Source organism: Ictalurus furcatus, chromosome 18 (assembly GCF_023375685.1).
Source record: "Ictalurus furcatus strain D&B chromosome 18, Billie_1.0, whole genome shotgun sequence".
NCBI lineage: Eukaryota > Metazoa > Chordata > Actinopteri > Siluriformes > Ictaluridae > Ictalurus > Ictalurus furcatus.
Window position 1 is genome coordinate 20,121,365 of NC_071272.1, and position 25,914 is coordinate 20,147,278.

At 39.8% G+C, this 25,914-nt stretch overlaps 2 protein-coding genes across 2 annotated transcripts; one reads left to right on the plus strand and one right to left on the minus strand.

Annotated features, from left to right (window-relative positions):
- Positions 1 to 1,072: 1,072 nt before the first annotated feature.
- On the plus strand, positions 1,073 to 23,002 carry slc45a2 (solute carrier family 45 member 2). Its single transcript, XM_053649070.1, has 7 exons — positions 1,073 to 2,025; positions 3,711 to 3,887; positions 9,033 to 9,373; positions 14,569 to 14,712; positions 18,676 to 18,799; positions 20,120 to 20,325; positions 21,549 to 23,002. The coding sequence occupies exons 1-7, from the start codon at positions 1,572 to 1,574 to the stop codon at positions 21,774 to 21,776; spliced, it is 1,674 nt and encodes a 557-aa protein (XP_053505045.1). The 5' UTR covers positions 1,073 to 1,571; the 3' UTR covers positions 21,777 to 23,002.
- A 1,111-nt stretch (positions 23,003 to 24,113) lies between these two features.
- rxfp3 (relaxin family peptide receptor 3) lies at positions 24,114 to 25,914 on the minus strand. The gene has a single exon (XM_053649591.1). The coding sequence runs from the start codon at positions 25,366 to 25,368 to the stop codon at positions 24,172 to 24,174; it is 1,197 nt and encodes a 398-aa protein (XP_053505566.1). The 5' UTR covers positions 25,369 to 25,914; the 3' UTR covers positions 24,114 to 24,171.

A 25,914-nucleotide genomic window follows, 5' to 3' on the forward strand; every position in this document is an offset into this window, starting at 1 on the left:
TGAAAAGAATAAACTGAAGAGTTTCCTGTATCGGAAAACTTAAAGTGACAGCTTTACCTCTGACTGTTACAAAGTGCTGACACTGGAGACTCCTTCCATAAATGTCAAATAAATGGCTCCTTGCAGACAACTTCAACATATCAACAATTATACAGTGGTGGATTAATTATTGAATGCGTCAACATTTTTTTTTTCAGGAAATATCCAATATCCAATGAGGCTATTCACATGAAATTTTCACCAGACTTTGGTATTACCTCAAGTAATCCACACATATAAAGAAATCCAAACATTAAAGTCCATGAATGAAGTTATGTGTAATAAAGAGGAATGACACAGGGGAAAAAAGTACTGACCATGCTAACTGAAATTTATTTAATACTTAGTGGAGAAGCCTTTGTTTGTAATGACAGCTTCAAGACGCTTCCTGTATGAAGAAATTAATGGGCCGCAGTATTCAGGTGTGATTTTTGACCCGTTCTTCTAAACATATTGTCTTTAAATCTAACACCTTGATTTTTTTCCTCGGAAACTGATTGAGAATTTCCTTTGCTGTATGCTTTGGATCGTTGTCCTGCTGGAAGGTCCACCCACGTCTCATCTTCATCATCCTGGTGGATGGCTGCAGATTCCTCTCAAGAATCTCCCGGACATTATTTTTATATTTATTAACCAAGTTTTAGGTGTCGCTACAAGCATTTTAGAGTGTTCCAAAGTAATATGTAAAATGGCACTTTAGTTCAATTCTTTAGAAACTTTAGTTATCATCATATTACTTCTGTTCATCGAAGAGTTTGCTGTTTTTAGAAAACAATCGACGAATATAAAATATGTAACCCATGTATCGAATCAGTGTGTAGTGCTATGCAAGGAATGTGGCATTTGAAACCAAATGACTCCATCTGTCCTGTTTTCCATGCCCTGACTAAAGATTGAATCTGACTTTCAGACGTAGGCAGACTGCTGCATCTCACGTGATCTCTCTGCAGACACAGGGTCTCATGATGCTTAGCAGGGCACGTCTAAATCCACACCTAAACTCAGAATTAATTATAAACTGAAAGCACAAATTTTGGAGCAGAAATCATGGTGTCTTGAAAATTCTTCTTAAACATTCCCTTAAACACAGTCGTCTGAACCAATTGGAGAGCACGTTTTACATCATTGATAAACTTAATGTGCACCAAAAAGAAACCTTGTGAGGGGTTTACAGTATGAGGGAAAAATTTAACTCAGTATGGTAAAGTGATGAAAAATTTTTACTTTTAAGAGTCTAAACTTTTCAGGTTCCGAGCCAGAGAGAGAGAGAGGGAGAGAGAGAGAGAGAGAGAGAGAGAGGGGTGGGCACTTCTAAGCTCATAATCTGTCACATGTTTACGTACTTTTGGCAACACGAGAAAACCGATTTCCATTCACCCAAACCAGGCAGCTTTTAATTTCCTGCTCAGTCCTGATCGCATCTCGTGTACTACTCTTACACAGCACTCAGTTATGCAGTAGATACCAGCAGGTCTACATTTTGGGATTTGGGGAAGTTTAGCGGTCTGTGAGCCTCTGTGAAAGCCTAAATCATGACTCTACTGACAGAAGAGAAGCCCTACAAGTTCCCACAGGAGTTAGGAAGCTGCACCTCCACTGTGAAGCCCCAGTCCACAGACTGCGGTCCTAACAGTGACTATGCCGATGCCATGGACGGGACAGTGTTTAGGACTGTGGAACTTCCAAGGAGGTCACGTGGACGCCTCATCATGCACAGCATGGTGATGTTCGGAAGGGAATTCTGCTACGCTGTTGAGGCTGCATTCGTCACACCCGTCTTGCTAAGTGTGGGACTCCCGCGAAGCCTTTACAGCCTGGTGTGGCTCATTAGTCCTGTCCTGGGCTTCATCCTCCAGCCAGTGATCGGCTCATCCAGTGACTACTGCCGCTCGCCATGGGGACGCAGGAGACCCTATATCCTTACGCTGGGGGTTATGATGCTCATCGGCATCACTCTGTTTCTCAATGGAGACGCCCTGGTATCAGGTGAGACTTTCAATTATTGAAGTTTAGCTACTGTATAAGTTGAGTTCAGCCACCGGTTGTTTAGACGCTGTAGCTTGTTTGTACTTTTACATTTTATAATTGTTATCAAACTGGTTATGGTTTGTAGTAAGCCTGACAATAATTAAAACGTGAAAGAAATTGGCTTGTTTCTGTTTTCTCTGTAAGGCTTTCTTGCACTTTTTCCAAACCTGCTCTAGGAATGTGAAATCCCCTTCTTTGTGTGTGTGTGTACGTGTGTGTGTGTGTGTGTGTGTGTGTGTGTGTGTGTAATTAGCAGTTACATAATTCTACATATGAGCTTGAAAGTAATCAGAAAATTGCTTAAATGTGTTTGTCTCAGTTAAAATTCTCCATGATGTTGCCAGGTGTGTTTAAGTAAAGGGGCATCATCCTTAGCGCTACACTATGGCCAAAAGTGTATATGGCCCAAAAGTAACCTCCACTCTTCTGGGAAGGCTGTCCATTAGATTTTTGAATGTGGCTGTGGGAATTTCCTATTTAAACAAAAGAGCATTATTGAGGTCGGACACTGATACAGGGAGTTCCGATTCATCCTGAAGGTGTTTACTGGGGTTGAGGTGAGAGTTCTATTCAGGCCACTTGAGATTTTCCTCATCAAACTTGGCAAACCGTGTCTTTACGGACCTCGCTTTGTGCACAGGGGCATTGTCATGCCGGAACAGGTTTGGACCCCTTAGTTCCGGTAAAGGGAAAGCTGTGTGTTCTGACATCTTTCTATCCATCCATCTTCTATACCGCGTATCCTTCATGGTCGCGTGCAACCTGGAGCATCGGGTACAAGGCGGGGTACACCCTGGACAGGGTGCCAATCCTACACAGGGCACAATCACATTCACACACCCATTCATACACTATGGACAATGTGGACATGTCAATCAGCTTATCATGCATGTCTTTGGACTGGGAAGGAGAACATGCAAACTCCGCACACTCCTGGCAGTGTGAGGCAAACGTGCTAACCACTAAGCCACCGTGCGCCACACTTTTCTATCATAGCCAGCATTAACTTTTTCAGCAATTTGTGCCACAGTGGCTATTCTGTGGGATCGGACCAGACGGGCTAGCCTTCTCTCCTCACACACGTCAATGGGCCTTGGGAGCCCATGACCCTGTCATCGGTTCACCGGTTCTCCTTCCTTGGGCCGCTTTTAGTAGGGACTAACTACTGCATACTGGAAACACCCCACAAGACCTGCCGTTTTAGAGGTGTATGCCATTTTGTATGTAATGTAATTTGTATGTAATTCAAATATATGAAGTACAAATTCAAATGCTTTTGTCTTTTCGCAAATTATAAACATGAGACCTGGAGCTTCATACTTGCACACTTCATACTCAAGTCCGCATTACAGTAAAGCAAATGACTACTGCAATATACCGTATATTTATTTATATTTTATTATACCTATTGATATCTAACAGCTTGTTACATATTAACAAATACACTGAGCAAGCTAATAAATAAGCAACCTCTATGGCTGGCTACTTAGCTAGCATGCTAATATAACTACATGCTAGTGTAGTTTGGATGGGCACTAGAGTCCTAGATCAGGATGCATGTATTATTATTATTATTATTATTATTATTATTATTATTATTATTATTAAAAATGAGGCCATGTTTTCTCTGTTTCATGTTTCAGTGCTGGTGAAGAACATGGGTTGGAAGAAAACCTGGTCCATAGTGGTGGTCATGTTTGGAGTGGTCCTGTTTGACTTTTCAGCTGACTTTATAGATGGTCCGGTGAAGGCCTACCTGTTTGATGTCTGCTCTTACCAGGACAAGGAGATAGGCCTGCATTACCACGCCCTGCTTACTGGTGAGTGGAGATGTTTGAAGGCACCCCAAGCTTTTTGATTGGCCATCCCTCTGAGATTACCATTAGCGCGAAATCTCAAGAACGCGTTATTGATTGTTGGTATGATGTATATGGAATAATCATTGTACCCAGCAGATGAACTGATTCGATTTTGGAATTGATCCAAACAAGAGCGAGGTCACAACAAGGTCAAATGTCTGAATAGTTTTTCTTCAAAAGCTTCCTCCCTGTTTGTTGTCCAGAGATGTTACTTACATGTGCATGGTCTGTCTGTCTGTCCCTCTGTTCCAGATTCTCGTATGTAAAATGTTTCAAGGTTGAATGTTTGTAGGATTTATACAGAGTGATTATTTTAACCAGAAACTGTACTGATTAGGTTTTGGAATCGATCAGAACAGGGACAAGTTCAAACAACAAGGTCAAATTTCTCAAATGTTTTTTCTTCAATAGCCCCCTCTATTTGTTTGAAGTATATTTTAAGGGTATTCGAGGCATATAAATCCGTAACAAAAAGGACGTCTAGTCCTCGGTGGCGAAGGCAATCCCATTGATGCCATTGAGTTCTACTTGTTAAATTTCAAATGTACAAATTAGGATGAAAAATCATCTTGCAATCTTGAAGGTGTGAACTTACACACAGGCCACATCGGCACAACCCAAATCTGAATGCAAACAACTTTCCAACACATGACAAATTGTAATTATTATCCTTTTAATAAGTCATTTATTTAATTATATTATTTCCACTTTTTTTTTTTGGTACCTTACTCACAGAATTTCCAAATATTTTCTATAGATGACATGATGCAACATACAGTAACATGCACAAGTTTATTGCTTGTTCTGTAAGTTGCTCTTGCAGGTTTTCCAGCAAATTTGCACCATTCCCTTCTGATTGATGTGAAATTGCTGAACGCTGCCACAGCCTTTTCCATGTTTTTTGCACTCAGTAAACAAAGTGCCTGTGGCCATCTTGCTGACACAGACTTTCTGCCGGAGTGCTGTCTGAACATGAGTGTAAAGCCTCCAGTCTGATACTGACGCATTAGAAAATCATCAGCCAAGAGATTAAATAAAGTACGTGTGCTTTTTCTGAAACCCTGAACCTGCAGGATCATTTATGAGTGGGATTACGTCTCGGGTGTCACGGGGACACACACCTGCACTAACGGAACACATCAATTTACACCTAAAACACAAAAGTGTCTTGGAAAGTGAGCTCATAAAGAGTGAAAATAGAAAGAAAATAATGACTCCTTAGCTAACATATCCTTATTAATGAGAATGCATGTGTACGTGTGTGAAACGTTTAGATCAGCTTTTCTCTACATAAGCATCATTTCAGAAAGGTTTCACCAGCTCGGTCTTGTGATTGAAAGGCCATCTTATGTACAAAGAAGAAGTGAAGGAGAAGAGATGAGAGAGAAGCAGACTGATTCAGACAGCGCATCACTGCTGACAGTGGTGTGTTCTGAGATCATACTGAGACACAGGGAATGAGAAATACGATATTAGCATCAGCGTATTTAACATGGAGAAGCGGAAATAAACATAAAACTTTAGAAAACGGTCGTGAAGTCAGAGGAATAAAACGAGAAGGCGAATTCGTTTTTGTGTTTTTCTCGGTAGTTAAGCGTTCTTACCTTCATTAAAAGCTTCTACAGGAAAACCCTCATTTTTTCTACTTGATTAGACAGAACTATTAAGGGTTACCTCCGAGTGACAACCAATAATCCATGAGTTCTAGATTGAAACTTTTTTTTCCCACCAAGAGTACGTCTTTCTTTAAATAAAATGTGTCATTTCATTCGTATACCAAATGTAACAAGAAAAACAAATGAGAATCCTGAACGGTTCTATAGTTTGTCCCTCTGAAAGAACCTTTTTGCTTTTTTTTTGTCATTATTGAGTCACCAAGTGCTTCATCCTCAATATTTAGGTGAGATATACATTTCTGGATGTTTCTTGGCCTTGCGTATATTATTATTGGAATAGTTGGAATACCTGCTGATATCATCTAAAAAATAACTTTGGAGATTTTGAACAAAAATATACTCTAACAGCAAGGAGCTGTGTCTAAATTAAGGCTTTCTAAAAAAATAATAATAATAAAAAAGAGTCTTCGTTGCTATTTGATCGCACTCTTCATTTTCATTTCTTTGTTATCGCAACTGAAGGTTTTTGCCAGACTGCACATCAGTATACACAATTATTAAAAAAAAAAAAAAAGTTTAAAAATTCTGACCTTTACAATGTCATGCTGTTCATGAAGTTAAACGTGTGTATACAAACACACACACATTACAAACACACACACACACACACACACACACACACGCACACCATTGAGCTGCAGTAATGTGCTCTGGTCATGTGCTACTGCTGTTGCTCTCAGCTTTAACCCATGATCCCAGCACATGACTAGGTAGGACTGGACCTAGCATTCTCACAACACCATCTGATTCTGTACAAACCCTATCACACACAATCTGTTTCATTTTTCATAAGATTTATATTTTGATTAGCCGTATATGACAGTTCAGAGGAATAGTTCAAGCCAGTCGTTTGGATTTGACGCTTTACGGCATAATACCTCATTTTCATAGAATTGTGAAACACTGTCATATTGGGGCTGTTTTGTGCATTTACATAAAAAAAGAAAAATAATAATAATGTTCGGACTCCTGAGTGGCGCAGCAGAAAAGCGTTCACACTATTACCTGGAGATTTCGAGTTTGAATGCCACAGCCATCCTTGGAGGGAATTCCAAGAGCGCAAAATTGGCTGTGTGGGAAGGGTGGCATATTCTCATTCTCCTACTGATCCCTACCATCTGTGAGCTCATGCGCACTTTCCTTCAAGTGCGTTATGCCGTGACACAGCATAAGCAGCAGTTTGAAAAGATGCAGTTTGCTGGCTTCAAGTGTCTTGGAGGAAGCACGTGATAGTATTTGCCCTCCTTGCTCGGTAGCTGTCATATGATCAGGGAGAGAAAAACTGCTGGGTAGGAATTGGCCAAGACTATATTAGAAAAAAATTAGAAGCAAAAAAATTCAGTGGATTTTCCACTCAGCGAAGTACCTGCATAAACCTGGATCTAAATAAATGTAACGTTCCTGGTGCAAATATCGCTGTAACCTCTGAAATGAAGTCACTGACTTAACATACTGTATGTATATTATGCATCTGAATCCTACCTTTACTTTATTTCCCCTCTTTTAGTCTTTTCTCACAGAATTTGCTAAACTTTTTATACATTTTATATAGGAGACCTGATGTAATGTGCAGTAACACTTACATGTTTGTCGCTTATCCTTCTCTAAATGTGAGCCAGACATTGTGCTCGCAGATTTTGTAGCAGATTTGTAAAATTAAGTGCCTGGGTGGGACATGGACCTCAGACCGCTGAGCAAGCTCACACCACCATGTGCCTGATTACTGTATAAAACCTGTCACAAACAATTTATTAAAAAGTAAATACAGAAACAATCACACCGGTTAGCAGTTTAAAAAGTAAACGCAGTGGTAAAAACATTCAGGTCAGCTTAAAGATGTCTAAAAACTTACCGACTTGGTGTACTAAGTGTTTTAGATAGTTACACAGCATAGAGAAATGGATATAAGCCTAATATAATTCAGTTTCTAATACCGTTTATATAGTTTATATATAATAAACAAGATAAGTCATGTCAGATATTTTCTCACCATTATCATGATATAGCACCCAACAAAATTCAAGTAATTTTAGGGGGGAAAAGTAATTATCATACACCTGTCATCGGTGATTTGATTCTGATTAACTTCAAATAAAGATCAGCTGTCAAAAGGTACCAATCAGGAGAAGGATACAAAATCATTTCCAAAAGTTTAGATGTAGCATAGAACACTATGAAAGCCATCATCAACAAGTGGAGAAAATGAGGCACCACAGTGACATTACCAAGAATGGGATGTATCTCCAAGACTGATGAAAGGACAGACAAAAAATTTATCAGGGAGGCTGCCAAGAGATCTACAGCAACATTAAAGGAAAGGCAGGAATGTCTGGCAAGTACTGGTCTGTCCTTGCATATAATAGCAGTCTCTCATACTCTTCGCATGTCTGGGCTATGGGGAAGGGTGTCTAGACAGAGGCCAAAAAAAAAAAAACCCTGCCTAAGTTTGCCAAAACATACAGTATATACTGTACAATCACTCCAAACTATATGGCAAAATAGATATTAGAACATTTTTTTTGCACATTTGTAAAAGATGCGTTTGGCACAGAACTAAGACGGTTTATCATCCAAAGGACCGTGGTGAAGCATGGTGGTGGAAGAATCATGCTGTGGGGCTCCTTCCCTTCAGGTGGGACATGGGCTCTAGTCAAGATAGGGGAAATCATGGATAGCTCCAAATACTAGTCTATTTAGGCACAAAACCGGCCAGCCTCTGTTAGACACATGAAGATGAAGAAAGATTTCACCTTACAGCATGATAATGATCCAAGCCACAAATCTAAGTCAGCTAAGGAATAGCTTCAGAAGATCAGCATTTTTGAAACTGGCCCAGTCAGAACCCAGAGCTAAATTCTAACGAAAACCTGTGGAATGACTTGTGCTCAGGAGATCTGGAGAATTTGTGCAAGGAAGAGAGAATAAAATTGCCAAATAAACATGTGCTAAGTTTGTAGACTCTTACCCAAAAGACAGAGGGCTGTATTACAAGCAAAATGAAATTTAACAAAGTATTAGTTAATAGCTGTGCACATTTATGCAATCAGGTTATTGTTATTATAAGTTTTTCCCCCCTTTTCTTCCCCTTTCCTAAAATTTCACTTTGTTTTTCACTTGAATTTTGTTGGTTGCTATATCACATTAAATGTGGAAAATGATCTGACATTATTTGTCTTTGTTTCATTTTTTTCATCACAAAAACCTACAATTTTAAAAGGGGTGTGAATGTAGACTTTTTATATCCACTGTACTTACAGATATAACACCTTCTGACCAATCAGAACCAGAATTCATCAGAGTTGGGGTATAATGAATACGGTCAAATGGACAGATTGAATTAGTTATTAGTTAGCACAAAAGAGAGGCTTGTATCTCTTTAAGACAATTTTATCTCACTGAGCATGACATCCCGTGTCGTGTTGCTCTGCAGGTCTGGGTGGAGCATGTGGGTACCTGACTGGTGCAATGGACTGGGGTCATTCTGCACTGGGAGCCTTGCTGGGCTCAGAGTACCAGGTCATTTATTTCTTCTCAGCGCTCACCTGGGGCTTCTTCCTCACTGTGCACCTCTTCAGCATTCCTGAGAAGCCTCTTGGAAAGCAGCATCCTACTGAGCCCTCGGTCCCTGACGCCCCCTTGCTGCAGCCATCAGTAATGAATGGTCCCACATATGGCTCCGTGACTAAAGAGCCTGAGCTTCGACCTCGCTCATTCTCGGCTCTGAGCGAGGCCAACTCCGTCACGTCCAGCTCCCAGCAGCCGAGCATTGAGGTGAGCCATCTGTTGAATCGCTCTGTCAAATTCTTATACTCCTTCTTTTTATTGGAATTTATTGAGCTTTGGGAGGGAATAAAATTTATAAAATGAGAAATAAAACACATGCAGTCCTGAGGAATATGTGTTGTATTCCTCTTATATTGCAGCACTTTACCAGTTGTTTAATTATTAACGAATGGCACATCATACTTTTCCTTCTAGCCAGTTCCTGAAGTCTCCAGAAGCTTTTCCCTTGACAGAAAACTGTACATTGATGTTAAAGACTCTTCCATGAAGGCTAATTAAATATCTCCTTAAAGAAAACTTCATTATATCAACGATTATTCAATCAGCATCCACTTTATTAGGAACACCTGTACAACTGCACATTCTATCTCTATCATATGCCAGCAGCACAATGCATACAGTCATGCAGATGAAAGCCAAGCGCTTCAGTTAATGTTTACACCGAACATCAGAATGGGGAAAAAATATCATCTCAGTGACTTTAATCATGGCTTGGTAACCAGATGGGCTGGTTTGAGCATTTCAGAAACTGCTGGTCTCCTTTTTCCACACACAACGGTTTCTAGAGTTGACATAGAATGGTGTGACAAACAAAAACATCCTGAGTGGGGAGGGTCTACAGGCTGAAGCACGCTGTTAATGAGATACATCTGAGGTTAATTACAAGAGTGGTCTGAGCTGAGAGGAAGTCTATTGTACCTCAAATAAGCACTCTTTACAAGCATCTCAGAACACATCAAACATTTAGGTGGATGGGCTTCAACAGCAGAAGACCACATCGGGTTCCACTCCTGTCAGAAGGAGTGTCTGGCCATTAAGTGAGTGAGTAGTGAGCAGAAAAGCATCTCAGCATGCACAAAACATCGAACCTTGAGGTGGATGGGCTACAACAGTAGAAGACCATGTTGGGTTCCACTCATATCCACCAAGAACAGGAGTCTGAGGCTATAATTGCCAAAGACTCACCCGAACCTGGACCGTTGAAGAATAGAAAAAAGCCAGGTGATTTTTTAAAAATCTTCAATTTGGATGAGTCTTTGCCAATCAGACTCCTGTTCTTGGCAGACAGGAGTGGAACCCAACGAGGTCTTCTACTGTTGTAGCCCATCCACCTCAATGTTCGATGTTTTGTGCATGCTGAGATGCTTTTCTGCTCACTACGTTTGTAAAGAGGGATTATTTGAGTAACTATGTCTTTCTTGGCAGCTCGGCCATTTTCCTCTGACCTCTCTTATCAACAAGGCATTTCCACGAACAGAATCGTCGCTCCATCAATGTTTTTTGTTTTTCGCTCGATTGTGTGTAAACTCTAGAGACTGTTGTGTGGGAATTCCCAGGAGATCAGGTGTTTATGAAATACTCGAACCAGCCCATTCTGGTAGCAACATCCATGCCGCAATCAATTTTACAGAGATCACACCTTTTCTTTATTCCGATGATTGATGTAACTGAAGCTCTTGACTTGTATCTGCATGATTTTTTTCATTGCGCTGCTGCCACGGGATTAGCTGATTAGATAACTGCATGAGTGTGCAGGTGTACAGGTGTTCCTCCTAATTTTTCTTTGTTAAATACCTCAGTCTTCATCCACCGCACAAATTCTTGTGAGCAAGTTGTTAGTGCTGCCCTGTGAATGAGTGCATTAATATAACGCTATTGTTTGCAGCTGTAATACTGTCAGAGCTGCTGTTATCGAAAATTACTCAACACTCGCTGACCAATCAGAATTCAGAATTAGCAGCACTGTGGGGTAAGACTGTGGGGGGCTGTGGCTCAGGTGGTTGTCCACTAATCGTAGGGTTGGCGGTTCGATTCCCGGCCCAAGTGACTCCACATGCCGAAGAGTCCTTGGGCAAAACACTGAACCCCAAGTTGCTCCCGATGCCAAGCTAACGCCTTGCACGGCAGCTCTGCTACCATTGGTGTGTATGGTTGAATGAGAACCCGTATAAAGCGTTTTGGAACCACTAAGGTAAAAAAAGTTCAGTCCAGACCATAAGAGACGTGTAATTGTGGTGATGTGATTGTATCATGTCATGATTAAGTATGGATTAATTTTGGTCATATTAGATATTGAGGCACAAATTGTGAAATTCTGTTTGGGGATGTAACATGGGTACATGCAATGCATTGTGCATCGCCCACATCCAGGTAAATACAGTGACGAACTGTGACTTGCTGGGAATTTGGTATATTATTGGACTTGCTCATAATGAAACCACCTCCATCTCTCAGTGTCATGTCACAGCAAACCAGTGACTACCTTTCCCATCCTGCTCTGCGGCCTACAAACATGGCCGCCATGGGCTGCAATTCCCAGAACACTCGCATTCATTCTAATCACGCACACCTGCATCAAATTCACAGCACTCACAACCACAGTATAAAGAGACTGTTTGAACACAACGACTTTGCGAAGTATTGAGTGTTATCACCGTACCAAGTGTTTGTACCCTGTTCCTCTTTTTGTTTCATGTTCTTTGATCTTGTTTCTTGTTTCTCGTTCTCGATTCTTGCCTTGCCTCGTCTATGCCTGTTTGTTGACCGCCTGACCCATTGCCTGTTTTTGACCACGCTGTTGTCATGATTTGTATTCTCTCTTTATTAAAAGCCCTTATATGCACTTGCATCCGTCTTAACCTTATTACGTGGAATACATGGCAATCAGAATGTGCCCTCTGAGCGAATCACATGTACACTGCTGCTGTTTGTGTTTGTTCAAGCACTACGAGGATATTCAATATCTAATTAAAACGGCCTACAACCACAATCACCAGTAACTTCATCTGAACGCTATTTGTGTACGCTGTTATATTTTCTGTTTTCACTGATTAACTAGCTACTTGTCTTACACAATAGACCATCTGTCGCTAAGAGCTCTTCTTCTGCTTCATAAAGCTCCGGCTCTCAGTTCAAGCAGCCACAGAGGATGATAAGCATGAAATGGTTTAACCGTTGTGTCATATTCGAGTGACAGTTCAACGAAAAATGATTTAATGCACACAATACTTCCCCTTACTGCAGATGTGCTTGAGCAGCCAAGACATAGTTGGTGGCTTGAGATTACAAGGTTCACGAAAATATCCTCCTTAAACCACATCCGTTTCTTCAGTGATGTCACTCAGACATGCTTATGTGGTGAGTTCCTGTGATCTAAATACAGTGCCCTCCACTAATATTGGTACCCTTGGTAAATATGAGCAAAGGCGGCGGTGAAAAATTGTCTTTCTTGTTGAAGCTTTTGATCTTTTGTTCAAAAAAATTCACAAAAATACTCTGCTCTCATGGATATCAAACAATTGTTATATTCAACTGTTTTTCTTGGCCTTGCTCATTGTGATGAATGACCAAGGGAATTTGGCCTCTGAATCATAGTTGAACATTTTCCTGTTCCTAGTCACACAGGTGTACTAAACAAATGTAAAATATCAATGGGGATATACTTCGAATATATTTTTCTCATATGAATTCATAGGGGTGCCAATAATTGATGCAAACCAATATTTAACAAACATGTTCCGATATGTTGGATCACTTGAAAAAATGGGTAGGTTCAAACAAAAGGTGCAATGTAATGATGTAAATATGAGGAAATGAAAGCTGAGATTCTGATCAGTCGTCTCGTATTCATCTTTTCATCTCAAACTCAAATGTCTTCGACGTATAAGCGAAAACAATAGCATTGGCCTTGCCGTTCCAATATTTTCAGTTACTTTCCTTTTTTTATTATTATCAGGAGATACTTGGTAATGGCCTGAAGCTTGCCTGAGTCTTTATTTCTCACAACAAACTCGCAAGGATTTTTGATTCCCCAGAGCATTTTGGAAAAGCTCTTTAAAAGCAAACACTCATATATATTAATATACTCTATGAAGAGAATCCAGATCGCAGATGAAAAATCAAAATGGTCAGCTTGTGCAGGAAATAGCGATTGTCTTGTGTATCAAATCTAGCCAAATTGAATGTTTTTGCAATTTTGGAGACTGTAATTCTTCCATTGGTTGAAATTACCCACGTGGTTATCTACTCGTAATAGCTTGCTATAAATAAGCTGCGGTTTGCTGTTGCTAGCTATTACTGGAGTACAACAGTACAACCAGCTTCTCTCTTTCTGTCTTAATTTAATAAAAGAAAAAGAAGCACAGGTTGTCCAAGAAAACAAGAAAACACAAAGTGTAAACTGCGTTGTCCTGAACACATTCCTGTGTCAGAAAACCTAAATTTACAGTTTTAGCTTTGACTATTTCGTCCCCTCACAGAAAACTTAATCGATCATTGCACACATTTTAAAAGTCGATTAATGTGGATTTTCCAGCACACAAGTCCCTGTGAATGAGACGTTACTATAGAAAAGACAATCTATTAGAAGGAGTGCGTTACATACAATAAACCTGTGATTTGCAGCTGCACTACTGTCAGAGCTGCTGGTATAGACAGGTAAAATTCTACAATGCTAACGCACACACTCCCCGGCTAGTTTACTGGGAACATCTGTACACCTGCACATTTATGCATCATTCAGCCAATCATTTGGCAGCACAACGCATTAAAGCATAAAGATACATCTCAAAAATGTAATGTTAACATCAAACATCACAATGGGGTAAAATGCGATCTCAGTGACTTTGCCTTTGACTTTTAAGTATTTCAGAAATGGCTGATCTCTTGGGAATTTCATGCACAACAGTCTCTAGAGTTTACACAGAATGGTGCGCATCCAGTGAGCCGCAGTTCTGCAGGCAGAGATGTGTTGATGTGAGCAGTCAGAAGAGAATGGCCAGACTAATTCAAGCTGAAAGGAAGGCTATTGTAACTCATATGACCAATTTTTTTCTAACCGTGGTGAGCAGAACCGCATCTCAGTAGCAGAACAAGCCAAACCTTGAGGCAGATGGGCTACAAAAGCAGAAGAATACATTGTACAAATATATACATATATACGTATACATTGTAAAAAACATCGTCTGGCTTTTTACCAATCTTCAACTGTCCAGTTTCGGTTGGATAACTTGTATTATTATTTAATTATTTTCTATAACTGTTAGCATTTTTTCATGGTTATTAGGCAGGGTTTTTAACCTTCTGTAATTACTCTGCATATAAATGTTCAGACTCTCGCCACGGCTTCAGATTTGATTAAGAAACCTTACCATCCATTGCGTTTGTGTGTGTGTGTGTTGCAGGTACAGAAGAGGATGACTCTGAAATCATTACTGTCTGCCATGATTAACATGCCCAGTCACTACCGCTGCCTATGCATCAGCCACTTGCTGGGCTGGACTGCTTTCCTCTGCAACATGCTCTTCTTCACTGACTTTATGGGGCAGGTGAGATGGAGCTCATTTGTGGCTGAACTGAAACAAATCATTTAAACTCCAACTACGGATGTAACTGTATATGACTACGTTATCCATATTTAACCGATAAGGCACACTATATTTTTTTTGTATCATTTTTTGTTTTTTGTTTTTTGTTTTTTTTTGCTCTAATAGCTCGACCTAAAGAATGCCCTACTGAGTTCCAAAATAAGCTCATATTTAAATGCTATTTCTATACAAACTGGCCTGAAATTCATTAATTGAATGAATTAAATAAATTTGCTGCTGTGTATAGACCGTATTGACTGTGTGTTGTGCACAGGGCAGAATATCTCTGCTGGGGTCTCCAAATAGATGACCATTAAATTAATGGGGGGAAAAAATAGTAACCAGGGGTTTTTGGAGATGCAGGCAGGAAGCGTAGTCTTCCTCTGATCCAGTTTCTTCTGCAGGAGACAGCGAGAAAGGGATTAGCAGGGTCATGGAAGCAGTAGCTCACTTGGATGTGGGGGAGAGCCCTTTTACACTCTCCCGTCGGGAGGATGCAGGACGGTGGAGAACTGCCGCTGTGATCATTAGCCGCCAGCCGTGTGTGTTTATGTAGCCACATGCTGTCGAGCTGTTCAAAACAGAAGTAGTGCTGAAACAGAGCTGTTCTTTCAGCACCACGGGGACAGTTGTGTGAGGAGCGCTTTTCTTTCTTTTTGTGCTGCCACAGGTGCCAGGCGTGAACTTGGACCAAAAAGTGGCCCTGGACTTTCCGTCCCAGAGTGGACCACCACACCCGGCCCACAACACGTCACATCATAACACACCGGCTCATTCATAGTTAGACCAATTTTTAACACCTCTTACTAGCTTAAAAAATATAACACAATACAGAAACATAAATGCTATTTAAACATATTTATTTGAAGTAGCAATGAACAGATATCAAGACATATTTGTAAAACAGGCAAATAATAATAATTATTATTATTATTATGAATCTTTATTGGTCACATATACATATGCACAGTGAAATTCTTTTCTTCGCATACCCCAGCTTGTTAGGAAGTTGGGGTCAGAGCACAGGGTCAGCCATGATACAGCGCCCCATATGAGTGTGTGTGTGTGTGTGTGTGTGTGTGTGTATGTGTGTGTTTGGGTGTATGTGGATGAGAAAGTGTATATTTGAAAGAGCATGACTATGAGTATGAGAAAGAGAGTTTGTGTTTATGAGAGAGAGAGAGAGAGAGAGAGAGAGAGAGAATGAACTGTAATGCTAGAGCTGTCAGCGCCTTCCCTTTTTCATCTGTGGAAATCAATGTCACTGCCTGTGTGAAATAGACATGAAAGAGGGTGTGTTTCAAGATACGCAATGGAGCAGACCAAAGACATTTTTGAGAGGGTGAGATTAGAAATATTTTGAGGGAGATGAACAACAAACCCCGCCCCCTCCCCACCAAGTTGGGCTGTGCTGCTGGTGACTTACCCACGCCAAAGGAAATAAGATGCATATATATATATATATATATATATAAATAATATATGGGGCGGACTGGCTGTCTGCAGATGGCCAATCCACCATTGACAAGTGCCCAAGACTTCTTCACAGTACTGAATATCAGATCAGTTTAACTGTGATATAAGGTTGTGACGATACCATAACCATATCTTACAATACTATACCAGCTGAAGTATTACAATACTAAATAGCATCACGATACCATGCAATATTATGTTAATTCATAATTCAAATCTACAAAATGAACCAAATTTACAGAAATACATAGATATAAATGAAAACAGACAGACCTGGCTATTGGAAAAACTCAAGAACAATCATACAGTCGTCCAGCATCGAATTCAATATGCCACATATTTCATCTATTGTTCCCTAGAAGAATGAATTCATGCAAATGGAAATTGTCCTCAGCGAAGAATGAACACAACATTAGGAATAAATAACTGAATTTGGAAATGAACTCGCTTACGTTTTTTCTTTCTTTCAAGGATTATACAAGAGATGTCATTCAAACATATTCTTTATTTCTTCTTTTTAAATTCCAAACAAGAGAAATAATTTCCCAGGCATTGCTTCGTCTTCACCATAACGTCAAGGTGAATGGCAGGAGCACTGTTGCCAGCAACTTTCAATGGAAGATTGCTAAACGTTGCTAGATGAGCTCATGCGCTAATTAACATATAATATCAGTCCTTTACATCTGTTTAACGACGGGCTGTGCTGTGATTTTGGCTAAATGTAAAATAATCACTCAGAGAGAAAGTTAGAAGTGAATGAACGTGCTGCTCCTCTCTGCTCCACTCACTGAACAGAATAGCCACAGACAGAGGTGTGTCTGCAGCTGGAAAGCAGGATCCCGTGCTCGCGGACCAGTACTAGTCACTCTCTTCTTCGAAAAGTAGTTAAGGTTGCAGCGGGGAGGCATATTTTAAGTTAAGAGATTGTATTCGTGTTCTATTGAAAATAAACACGATTTCGTATTTATTGTCTTTTTATAATTCAAGCACTTTTTAAGCACCACTAGATAGAAAATGGCTAAAAATGGCTATTTTCAAGGTTTTCCAGTACTTAAATTACAAAAAGCCAAATTCAAGCACTTCAAGCACCTTGTACGAACCCTGATTTTAGTATTCAGATACAGCGGTTAGCATAGCGTTAGCTCGCTTACAAGCAAACAAGGCTAATTGTAGTATTTACACACGGCGGTTACCGCAACGTTAGCTCGCTCGGTAGCAAACAGGTCATCTTTAAAGATTAAGGTAAAGAATTTAGGTTGACTGAAGTGTCACTGAAGTGCTTTTATATTCTGCAAAAGCAGTGAGATGTGTTGTTTTAGCGAAAATAGTATTCACTGCCGCACATACAACATTACTTAAGGTGCTAGTTTATTGACGATACAGTTGCATCGGCGGTATTTTGAGGCTTTAGTATCGCGATACTACTGTAGTACCGGTATACCGTGCAATCCTGCTGCAATCAGGTTCATTCCATTATTTGACTGCACATGTAAGCTGTATAGGAATAGCTCTATTTCATTTACATTTACGGCATTCGGCAGACACTCTTATCCAGACTTACATTTATCTCATTTCTACAACTGAGCAGTTGAGGGTTAAGGGCCTTGCTCAAGGGCCCAACAGTGATAGCTTGGCAGTGCTGGGGCTTGACCTTCTGATCAGTAACCCAGAGCCTTTAACCATTGAGCCACCACTGCCTATTAGGTTATCTAAGATGTACATAACAGAGCAGACATACTTGCGATTTGGTATTTCAAGCTCTAGAATTAATAAAATTGTGCTCTTTTTATTACATTTAAACAAAATGTTCATACAGTTTACCACAAACTAAATGTAAGAACCACATGGAAGAAAATACTAAAAAAAAAAAAAAACAACCCATCCCAACAACAAGAAAAAAACAACATATGTGCAAAATAGAGTTCTCTTACAATAATTTCATGATATACCATGGCAGTATGTCAGTGTGTCTCTAACAGAAATTTACTAGCCCCAACAATAACTTGTAACCTTTTTTTTTTGTTATTGTTCAGTTATTACATTAAATTAAGTGTATGAATGAACCAAAATGAACTAGGCCACAATTTTACATCGATATATATAATCTACTCTTGTTAACATTGAATAAACCTTCTCTTGAGCAGGTTTGGAGCTTTAGAACTTGTTGTCATGCCAGCACAAATGAGTTTTGTTCAAAAGACAACAAAAGTCTAGGATTGTGTCAGATAACCAACACTCCATTGTGTCAATAAATCCACTTAACCTAGAAATTCAAGTACAGAGCACAGACATCCTTTTTTTTTTCAGAGCCATGATAAATCTCGGTAGGGTTTTATGAATTATGTTATTGTTTCCTTCCCTGCATTTAGATATTTTGATCACTTGGTAACACACAATACATTGTATAGCTCTTAAATTTCTGGTCATATGTGTTACTTCTTCTTGCAGATTGTGTATAAGGGAAACCCGTATGCTCCCCATAACACCACCGCATATGCTACCTATGAGAGAGGGGTGGAGGTGGGCTGCTGGGGGCTGTGCATCAATGCTGTGTCCTCTGCTCTCTATTCCTGTGAGTATTTACCTTGCTGTGATCTGTCACTGCTCTCCTAATGTGTGCACAGAATACATTAAAAGGGATCTCTTTTGAGAGATAAGAGAATTGGAGTTGCCATTCATCAAAAGGAGAAGCGGTGATTATATCTAAAACAGATTTGCAAAACAAAAGTTCAGCCAAAAAAAAAAAAAAGCAACACCACCTTTGCGCACTACAAAGTCAATCAGCTAAGACATGTTTGAGGTTTGAAGTTTGCTTCTTTAATTTTTGCGCTGGAGCTGTGAGGTTAAAGTGGGGCTTAGACTGTCCAGAAAGCTCAATCTTGTTGTACCCGTGACACGATGAATGACTCAATCTCTCATTAATGAAGGTGTTTGCACTCTGAGGACATCATATCTTAAAAGTGTTATGGTTTTATATTAGTACTAAAATTTCTCTGTAACATGACAAAATGCATTTTTTGCCTTATTAACTAGAAAAAGAGAGGCTGGTCAGGGAACAACTGTTATAACAACTGTTATAACTGCTATAACGTCGATGATAACAGGAGCAAACTTGTTTTTTTGCAGCTGTTCCACGGCATTAAATTAAGCTAAAATTATTATTATTTTTTACTTGAAAGATGATTCTTTAATAAAGAATATTTTTATTGTTTTGCCAATTGCTGTGATAAAAGAGAAATAAAACACTTGTGGACATACTGATGAAGGAAAACAATCCACTTCCTTGATTATTTTATATATATATATATATATATATATATATATATATATATATATATATATATATATATATATATATATATAAAATGATCAACAAAAATAATGAACAACCTTCTGACCAATCACATTCAATCATTTAGATTCAACTGTGCTATGGTATGTATATATATATATATATATATATATATATATATATATATATATATATATCTCACAGCACAGTTGAATCTAAATGATTGAATGTAATTGGTCAGAGGATTGGTCATTATTTTTGTAGAACAGCACGGCTCAGACTGTAGTTCCGGCTGTAACGTGAACGATGGGTTAATATTAATGCGCTGATTATAATACGTTATTGTTTCTGTAGTAACAGCTCAGACAGATGCGCCATATAAGCTAAAAATCTAAATCAAATTGAAGCATGATGCTAACGTATTACCTGTTACCTACTTTAGCCTCATAGCTCCAGTGCAAAACTAAAGAAGCAAACTTGAGACACTCACATGACTTGGCTGACCAGCTACATTTGGGATTATGGGGATATTCTGTATATTTATTTTTGCCTATTGCTTCTTTGATTATGGCTATGATGTGTTTGTTTTTGCATGTGCAGACATACAGAGGCTGCTACTGCCCTACATTGGCTTGAAGGGTCTCTACTTCATGGGCTACTTTGTGTTTGGACTGGGCACGAGTCTGATTGGTCTGTTTCCCAATATCATCTCCACGCTGACACTGTGCTGTGTGTTCGGCGTGATGTCCAGCACACTTTACACCATCCCGTTCAACCTGATCTCAGAGTACCACAAGGAGGAGGAGGTCTGTGTGTGTGTGTGTGTGTGTGTGTGTGTGTGTGTCTGTGTGTGTGTGTGTGTGGTGGAAACGTGGGCAGTTAATTCATGCCAGAATAAAAGCCGAACTGGAGGCAGTTGGGCTTGATAGCGCGTGTGCTGGCGATTGTGTGTAGTCATTATATACAACTGTGGAAGTACAGATTGCTTTGTCACAGTGATATTCCTTGAACCTAGATGCATCATTGACTGGAACATCTCATTCTTAGATGTGCACTGCAGCAGCGCAGATTCACATTCAATCGTTCTTGTGCTCAGAGAAAGTAGAGGGGAGAAATCATGGCTATTGAAATGATTGACAGCTGAATCAAGGACAAGGCGCACCATCCTTACATGACATTCCTCTCCTTCAAACCTCACTGCGGTCATGCTGGATCGAAAGTCCTTTTATTTTCACTTTTTTATATGGTGTGGTTGAAATGGTTTTGCTTTTTGATGCATAAAAAGATTGTTATATAAGGAATAAAACACTCTGTGCTGTGGTATTATAGGGAAATAATCTACACTGAGGTAGTGTGAGGAAACTTTTTCAGTTTATAGTTACGTTTACATTTGCTGGAAGGTCTACAGAACATTCCTGTTACCTTGCGATCATGTGGAAAAAAAAAATAAGTACACCCTATGGAAATTGTTTGTTTTTTGACATATTTGGACAAGCAAATATTTGATCATCTAATGTAAATGTAAAACTGTACATATTTATCACAGATCACAGTTCTGTACATTGACGTAGTAAAAAAAAATCAATGTTAAAGGTTATAATAGAATGCACAGGATCAAATAAAAATATGCATGGGATAAACTCAAAGATAAAGTGAAATATAAGTCCAAAACCAAACTTAAGGTGTTACAAAATATACAAATATAGAGCAAAATAAAACAAATATAAAATAAATAAAATTAATCAAACAATTGAAAGGATTTCAGAATAATTCAGTAGAAATAAAACGAGGACGTACTTTTAATTAAATGCTGAGTTAAAAAAATATATTTTTTCTTTCTATGACCAAAGTGTTTTAATAAAATAATCTGCGTAATAATTTGTCATAATATTGATTTTTTTTTTCTTTTTTGAGTGAAAGTATGGCAATAAAACATTTATAACCTTATGTATTTTTTTTGTGTATTTGTTTGCTATAGCTGTAATACATTTAATTAATGTTGAATGATGATTTCCATTCTGTCCTGCAGGAGAAGAGGAAGCAGAGTGGGAAGGACGAATCTCTGCAGAGCAGAGGGACGGGAATGGACTGCGCAGCTCTGACTTGTATGGTGCAGTTAGCTCAGATCATAGTGGGAGCTGGACTCGGAGCTCTGGTCAATATGGCCGGTAGCGTGATAGTGGTGGTTCTGTCGGCTTCAACCGTGTCCCTTTTCGGCTGCCTGTTCATTACTGTCTTTATTAAACATGTACACTGAAAACAATGAAATAAACACAATGACTCTCTTACAAGTCTCTTTCATCTAAATCTCATACTTGTGACTATTTGAGATTTAGATTTTACTCCACATGGTTCCATATGACATATTTTATGTGTAATGTGCACCACGTTGATCACCTCACAGTGATCTGTCTCTCTCTTCACAAACATCAAACTGACCTCCACAGCTCTCCGGGACAGTAGCTCTTCTCAGAACATTCTACAGTGAAGATCAATATTTTAGTTCCTTCAATACCGTCATTAATGGTTGAGGTCATGGGGTTTCACACACAATTGAGACAAACAAAAATCACTACAATTCATTCATTCTCTTCTGTAAGTACTTTATTCAGGTCAGTGTCTCAGTGGCTCTCGGTGGAAACTTAGAACCTTATTTATTTTGCTTGTATTTTTCTCATTTGTTAGTCGCTTTGGATAAAAGCGTCTGCTAAGTGAATAAATGTAAATGTAAATTTAATTAATATCATTGTAATTCCCATATTCTGTAGTACGGTATATAGTGTTCATAAATTCAGCTCAATATTTTCCCTTTATCTCAAGGGATTACAGTGAATGTTCTTGACATAATACTTTCACAAGGGGAAGCCTTCAGTTTTTGAAATATATCTTGAAATCAGGCTAAAATGTCAAACGTTAGTACAATGATAAAACTCATACCTTGGTTTTCCACTCTTGACGTTCTGAAGGTATGACCGTAAAGTCATGCCCCAGTATTTAGGTACGAGTTGTGTTAAAACATTTTACCACACGGTCACTAAGCAGCAGGAGGTCAGTGCCTGCTGTCAGTCAACTGTGAATGAAATTTAGGAGCGATTTCATGAGAATAACGTTTTGTCAAGATAACTCAAGGGTTCATTTCCCATATTTAACAAAGAGGGAAAACGACAAACTAGGCGAGCTCAAAATCCGAGCAGCTTTGGGTTAAACTTTGGTGAGCTTTTCATTGAAATATGTAGAATAAAGTTTTTAACTAGGATATAGCATATTTTATTTTGTTGTATTTATTTATTTATTTATTTTCTTCGAAGATGATAGCCATGGTCTTGTCCTGTGTAGTGTGTGTGGGAGACTAACCTAAAAACATTTCTAATTTCATATCTAAGCAACTGGAAAGGTTTACAATTAAATTACTGTTATCTTAAACGGGCAGCTCGACTGTCTGGCAGACGTCCATAATTCCTAATCTGTGTGAATTTGGGAGGAAAAAAGTAATAAATAAATAAAAATAAATCTCTGAAATGTATATTGAATGTGATCCAGTTAGTAAGAATTAATTAAACATTGAATTATATAAAAAATTTAATTTTGTGCCTGGTCAGGTCACCAGTTCTACATCGAATTATGAGAATAAAATGTATCTGTTTGGTTGTTCAAAGAGCTTAACATAAACGTTTTAAAAACTTGAACCTGTCTTCCATGCAATTTGTTTTTAATTACAACTCAAGTGTTTAAATAAAGTCTCTTTTTGGAAGCAACAGGTCCATAAACACAACGTTATATAATATATTTTTTTAAATAATATTCATTGTTTATTGAACATTTATTGGAGGTGTGGACGTTAGTCTCTTTCTCATGCTAATGAAATAACGAACTTAGGCAATGAGTGATGAGCACCTCCAAAGAGGTAGCTTTGACAGTAACAGGTTCAAAAGAGAAATACAAAACCATTGATGTGTAGTTGCTTTATTTAAACATTTGATGATTTTCACTCTCCTAAAAGCACATTGTTGATTAACTTCACATCATAGACACACATCGGTCCTGACTGCGTTTTGATTCATAATCGAGATGAACACATGGATTACGACCACAAACTGATGCAAAAACAGACTGTACACACCCGTAATGCTTCCTCTGTGGAATAATAAAGGTTCTTTTTTTGTTTTGTTTTGTTTTTTAAAGCAGCTGCTTGATTTTTTACATTTACTGCATTTTAATTAATACAATCATTTTAAAGAAAAAAGGTTTTTTAAAAAAAGACACTTAAAATAATGAATTTACTTTTAACTGATTGATTATTTACTTGTAATAGCAAAAAATTAATACCATTTATTAAGAGAAAAAAAAGATTGTAATTAATTAATAATTCATTCAGAATACAATATTGTCTACCCTGCTGTTTATTGGTAAATGTGGCAAAAGGTGTTTGGGAGCCCATGTGAATTTGCATACTTCTGACATGCAATCTGTGAATGTTCCCCAAGCAACAAGTTTATGTTCCAACACAGTTCCGTTTGGTAATATTTCCTGGAGGCCCTTTTAAGAGTTCTGGGGTTGAGTCAACCAAGAATAACGCCTAAAATGTCTTCCAGGATCAGTTGTGTTGGTTTTTTTTTAATTAATTATTATTTTTTTTTTTTTTTGCGTACAGTTTACGTGCTGTTCGGCAGAAGGTCATTTCTCCTGTTATACACCACAACACCGGGTGGGTAGAAGACGAGGCCAGGGTCGGGTGTGCTGAGTGGCACTACAGAGCGCTTCTGTTTCACATCCTCTGGTTTGCTGCAGGCCGTGAAGGGTCGCGTATTCGTACTGGAGGGCGAAGCGATCTTCCAGAAGAGCTCCTTGAGCGCCTTCCTGAACTCTCTCCGCATGAGGCAGTAGAGCAGTGGGTTGAGGCAGCTGTTGGAGTGCGCCAGGCACACGGTCACTGGGAACACATAAACCTGCGCGGTGTAGTACTCGTAGCTGAAATGCACGGCGTTCAGCTTAATCAGGATGCCCCAAGTGGTCAGTGCCTGGTTAGGCAGCCAGCACAAGAAGAAGCACAGCACCACGATGGTGACCGATTTGGTCACTTTGGAGCGCCTTCTGGCGCTGGACGCATTGGCGCGCTTGTGCGTAACGAAGCGCAGCAGAAGCAGGTAGCACATTGAGATGATCCCAAACGGCACCAGGAAGCCGAGCAGAACCTTCTGGGCGTGATAGAGGCCGAGCCAGAACTGCGCGTCGCCGTTAGGGTCGGGGAACTTAACCAAACACAGGTCCTCGTTGGACACGGTGGCTGTGGTAGAGAAAATGGCATGTGGTAACGCGGCCACAACTGCTGCCGTCCAGATCACGGCGCTGATACAGCACGCAGACGGACGCTTGCGCCTGCGTCCGCTCTTCAGCGCCGACGCCACGGAATGGTACCTCGCCACACTCATGGCGGTCAGGAAGAACACGCTGGCGTACATACTGGTAGCTGTGACATACGACACGATCTTGCACATCGCCCTGCCAAAAGGCCACGTAAAATCCAGCGCGTTCTCCACCGCCCAGAACGGCAGCGTGAGCACAAACTGGAAGTCGGTCACCGCTAGCCCAGTCACGAACAGGTTAATGGACGACTTTTTCCACGCGTGTTTTGACTTCATGAGGTGCAGCACGAGCAGGTTGCCGACCAAACCGAGCGCGCACACCACCGAGTAAATAGTGGAGATAAGGATGCGCAACACGGCTGAACCATCGCTCATCAAGTCGCTGCGCTCCGGGAAGTCCGTCCATGAGTGGTTCGCGCTTCTGTTTAGCATGAAACTCGCGTTCCGCTCCGTGATGTCGTCGCGCATTCCCGAGCTGTGCTGCATCTCCGACGCTCATCGTATCCTCTCCGTGCTCTGTGTTAACTCGTGAAACACTTGTAGTTTCATACTTTCCATGTCCGCACACAATCTCGTCCTGGAACAAAACAGTTCAGACACACCATGGAACTGATACACACCTCAAAGCCGGGATTACAGCAGTGAAAAACAATGATGTTAGAACATTCCTTGTGCTCCGAAGAGACCCGTGTGGAGTTTGGGAATCAATCGTTCGCGCTTGTGAAGCAGACATGAGCTCGGATCTGTCCCATTCTCCTTCTCTCTACCTCTCGGTGTGATCTGTGCGTTATGGTTTGCGCTCCGTTCTGTGCGGCGCGTTTTTATGGACGCGCGTAGCTGTGGATTGGACGCGCGCTTTTACGCTCCAGCGCACCGCTGCCCAACGCGCTTTGAGGAAATTTTCAACAGTTCGACTGTTTAGTCAAGGCTTGGAAGAGTTTTATCATAGAAAGGTATGTCAGGTTTGAGAACAGACATGCACAATTTCAGTTCCCCGAGATTAGCCATGCGCAATTGTGGCAATAATATTTT

Bases quoted from the DNA above. Each gene is read 5' to 3' on its own strand.
- slc45a2 (XM_053649070.1), top strand. From the start codon at position 1,572: ATGACTCTACTGACAGAAGAGAAGCCCTACAAGTTCCCACAGGAGTTA. The intron at 3,888-9,032 runs GTGAGTGGAGAT...GTTGCTCTGCAG, and splicing joins TTACCACGCCCTGCTTACTG to GTCTGGGTGGAGCATGTGGG. The intron at 20,326-21,548 runs GTCTGTGTGTGT...TCTGTCCTGCAG, and splicing joins AGTACCACAAGGAGGAGGAG to GAGAAGAGGAAGCAGAGTGG.
- rxfp3 (XM_053649591.1), bottom strand. From the start codon at position 25,368: ATGCAGCACAGCTCGGGAATGCGCGACGACATCACGGAGCGGAACGCG.